Source organism: Atta colombica, unplaced genomic scaffold (genome assembly GCF_001594045.1).
Source record: "Atta colombica isolate Treedump-2 unplaced genomic scaffold, Acol1.0 scaffold112, whole genome shotgun sequence".
NCBI lineage: Eukaryota > Metazoa > Arthropoda > Insecta > Hymenoptera > Formicidae > Atta > Atta colombica.
In genome coordinates this window covers 331264-335640 of record NW_017259198.1, presented here as the reverse complement: position 1 = coordinate 335640, position 4377 = coordinate 331264, and the positions used below count along the sequence as shown (strand labels likewise).

Below are 4377 nucleotides of genomic sequence, written 5' to 3'. Positions count from 1 at the left end.
ATTTGTGTATGACAGTAGTTACAGATATTTACAAACATTAAGCAGTATTATTTAGCAATCCAAAATTTCTATAAGAGTCTATTATTCTAATTTTTGATGAAATATAATATTTTAAATGGAAATAAAAATAAAATTTTTAATGTCAGTAATGATATACATGATGAATTGTGATTATTGCTACAATCTGCCGAATAATGATAATTAATAAACTGTCTGATTACTTATAATGCTAAATATGTATCTTTATGTCAATTCGTATTCGATGAGTACAAGTCAAATCAAATTCGTAATGTCTTAGAATGTATGAATGCCTTAATTAATATCATTAAATTTTCTCATGAACTTTTTTCATTTATCTTATACGACGTACATCCATAATTTTCTTCTGATAAGTGATGAAAATAACATATATTATTCCTCTTGAACGCCTCGTCATAAGCAATAATTTTATTCTTTAAAATTTCTATAAATGTATGATTTAAGAATATCCTTGTTAAGTATTGTATTTTAAAGTAGCCCGTCAATTCTGTTTTTTTTTTAAATAACCTATATTTTTATGTAATATCATATTTTTCTAATATATTTCATAGAACAACATAATATCTCAAAAACTTAAAAAATTTTGGCATTAAAGAATTAATAAAATGCAGTTTGAATATCATGATAATTTAGTTTCAAGCAATATCGCGTGAATACTCTCGATATATTGCTTGAGATTAATCTTCTACTTGAACTTTCGATCGTAAATTTTTTGTTAGATTTTTTTTGTTAGATTCTGCATTCGCTTTTTTAATATGTAGTTCTAAATGTTTCCTCCACAAAAAAATTTTTCCGCAGGTACGGCAAATTAGCAATATTGATTTTTCAAATCTAGAACTACTTAAAAAATTAATGTCAATACAACGCAACAATGATTTCTTTAAAATAATTAAACTGCAAAGTAAATAACTCTTCATGTGATTTCAAATTTTAGAATATACATAATTAGAAAATATAAGCACGGTATGTTGGAAAATATTAATAATTTTGTATGTTTGATGAAGAGTTATTTTACTCTGAAGAGTTATTTACTCCGATGTAGTAAATTTGGTAAAAATTTTTTTTCATAATTAATCCAGAGTAAAAATATTCTTAACTCGTCACCACTATTTCACCAAAATAATTAATTTTTGAAATATACTTGATATATTTAATTATATTTGATATACACTTTAATAATATAGAAACATAAATATAAAATGAAAAGAACTAATTTTTTCAACGACGTCATACAAACTTCACTTTTCACACACACACACACACACACACACACACACACACACACACACACACACACACACACACACACACACACACACACAATTTTATAGAACACGAAACTCTTTACTCTGGCGATGTTAAATTCGTATACATTTTACAGGATAAACACAATGATTGAAAAAAAAAACAGAATACAATGGTTTAATAAACTGACACTCAAATGAAGAAGAAAAGAATGAAAATATGGGACCATGCCCTCTTTTTGCTATTTTATTTTCTGCATTTGGTTTATTCATTCAGTTCGGAATGTGTATTTTATTGATGGCTATACCGAAACTTCGGTTGGCACATCAAATACGAATAATGTGAAATTAACGTTTAAATTAGCATTCAAAGAAATTTTTTCTTTTCACAGATAATATATTGGAAGTGCCATATGATATACTTTCAGATTCACGAGTCTGAATCTTTTATCGCATACTGTTATTCCTTACCGCATTCCTCGCATTTATGCGCCATCAGAGAATGTTTCCATATGTACCATTTACCACATGCATCACAGATATATCGTCTATCACATGATAATTATTACGCCTGGCTTTACCTAAAAAAGAATACGCCATTAGAATGTATTCTAATTACTATAGTTTTATAAGATTTATGTTCTTTTTCTCAGTCGCGTTCAAGTTTATTAGAAAGCTTCTTCATTTCTTTGACAAAATAAAATTATTCGATTGAGTTTCTCGTCTGTCACTTTTAATCAATTGGGTTTTTTTTAAGGCAAATTTGAAATCAGAATATAGTTTCGCAGTCTTTATTCTTCTAACAAAAGAGTTTATAAATGTATTTCACTTCTGCGTTATCTACATTCTCTACCATCATATTATCGACTTTAATATTATATTCATATTGAAAACAAAAATAACAGATGTTGTTTATAAGATGCAAAGGAAAATCTCACATTCTACACAATCTTCCTAGAACATAAAATATTTCAATACATGCATTATCTTTAAAATAAATGCAAATGATTATTAAGGGCACATGCTGACGCCTGGCGTAATATCAAATTCTGATAACTGACTTACACATATGATTTATAAAACATCGACACAGCATGAATATTATATAATACTATATTAATATCGCACGCACATACACAATTTATATAAAAAGAGAATCTTTTAAATAGATATCCAAACTTAATTCTAACGATTTACCATTATTCATTTATTTATTCATTTATTTATTTTACATCTGGATCTACTTTTATTTCACGCATATGAAATAAATGCACAATCTTTCCACAAGTAAATATTTCGATAAATTGACAGCTTAATCATCATATTGAGATATAAAAATCGATAAGAAAATCTGTAATTTCTGTTATTTCTTTCCTGTTTTTAATACAAAATAGACTGGAGCTATAAAGCATGTACATTTTAATCGTGGAAAAGGAATTTTTAATTTTTGAAATTTATAACATTAAGTATATTTCATGTAACAAAAATGATATTTTTGTAAAAGAAACGACGCCAGCATTTCCTTAAGTTGAGTTGAATCCAAGCAAACAAAATACCTCCTCAATCGTGTATGTTTACTTGATTTGGGGATTTAATTTGAAGAACAACAAACTATACTTTTCTTGTATAATAACGCTGTGCAATTTACATTTCCTAAACAAAATAAAAAAAGAAAAATATATTGTGCAATTGATTTATCTAATTGTGATTCAAGATGATGGCAGAAAATTCTTATATCTTGTAACGTCGAATCTAATCAGTTTCAGACTTGTTTAACATAATAAAAAAGTGACTTTATTTATTCTACAATTTAGCGTCTATTTGAGAATAAATTTTCGGAAGACTAAGGAAAGAGGGGGGGGGGGGGAGAGCGAGAGAGAGAGAGAGAGAGAGAGAGAGAGAGAGAGAGTATAATAATAAAATTAAATATAAATAGGTACTTTTCCACACAGCATTGTTCAGTTATATAAGCAAACACTAGGCGTGAGAAAATCTTGTTTGGACATCTTATGCGAGAGCATCGTTCAAGTCGTCCTAAAGCTGCTTTGGATGAAAAAAATAATACAATGTCATTTTTATCTTACTTTATTATTGCATTATGTATTCAGGTTTGTTCCAGTTGTGAACGTGAATCAAGTGTAGTTTGAGCTGACGGCTACGCCGGAGCGTTGCATTGCACACTGGACATGGATAGTGCTGCTTCTTACCGCAGTCCTCGCGTTTATGCCTCGTCAGAGATGGTTTCCATGTGTACTCCTTACCGCATACATCGCAGGTGTATTTGCCACGGTATCGCCTATGATAATTTTGAAGCCTATAGGATCCATCGTCGTTACCTGAAAAGAAAGCACGATGTTAGCGTGTGCTCTTAGGTGTTGCAATCTCACAGTCAGATCTATATTCTTTCTTAAGTCTTCATCATGCCGTGGCAATTTATTAACGCGCTTTTTTTTATTTTCTCTAAAGAAAATAATAGTTAAGTTTGTCATCTAGTTTAGATTTTACTTGTATAATTCATGTAAATTCTTCGAAGATTCTTCTAAGCACAATTTAAAAATCGAAATGTACAGATTCGCAATTTTGATTTCGATAGAAATTTAAGAATTTCAGAAGGAATGTAGGAAATTAGTACAATCGATAATCTTTACATATTTTTGTTTTTTATCATCTATTTTCTACTCTTGCAATATGTTACTCATATTCATATAGGAGAAGAAGATAATGGAAATATTCGTATGGAAATATTTTATGCATATACACAATTTTTATTTTAATAATCAATCATTTTTTTTTTCAATTATTTTATATAAATCGTACGAAAAAAGTATAGGGCCTGCTAAAGGAATGATTAACTAACCATGATTAAACAATAATTAAATTATACACATAAATATTTTACAATGAAATGTGATGATAATTATCTTATGAATGATACATTTATTATTCAAATAATTGCCAAAAATTGTTCTCTTCATAAACATTGGGGTCATTATCAAAAATATAATAATGCAAACATAATTTTATATTAAGTAATAATGAAATGTTATGAAAATGCATATTATAAAAAGATCATTCATATTTGAAATTAAATTAT

At 27.9% G+C, this 4377-nt stretch overlaps 2 protein-coding genes across 2 annotated transcripts in view; both read right to left on the bottom strand.

Annotated features, from left to right (window-relative positions):
• LOC108693996 (zinc finger protein 578-like) overlaps nucleotides 1–1803 on the bottom strand; it is a 2424-nt gene extending 621 nt beyond the window's left edge. Inside the window, exon 1 of the mRNA XM_018203241.1 lies at nucleotides 1755–1803. Coding sequence (XP_018058730.1) covers nucleotides 1755–1779 — 25 coding nt within the window. The 5' untranslated portion in view covers nucleotides 1780–1803. The remainder of the gene's footprint in view (nucleotides 1–1754) is intronic.
• Nucleotides 1804–3371: 1568 nt separating this feature from the next.
• LOC108693995 (zinc finger protein CKR1-like) overlaps nucleotides 3372–4377 on the bottom strand; it is a 1887-nt gene continuing 881 nt past the window's right edge. The window contains exon 2 of the mRNA XM_018203240.1: nucleotides 3372–3619. Within this exon, the coding sequence (XP_018058729.1) occupies nucleotides 3372–3619 (248 nt within the window). The remainder of the gene's footprint in view (nucleotides 3620–4377) is intronic.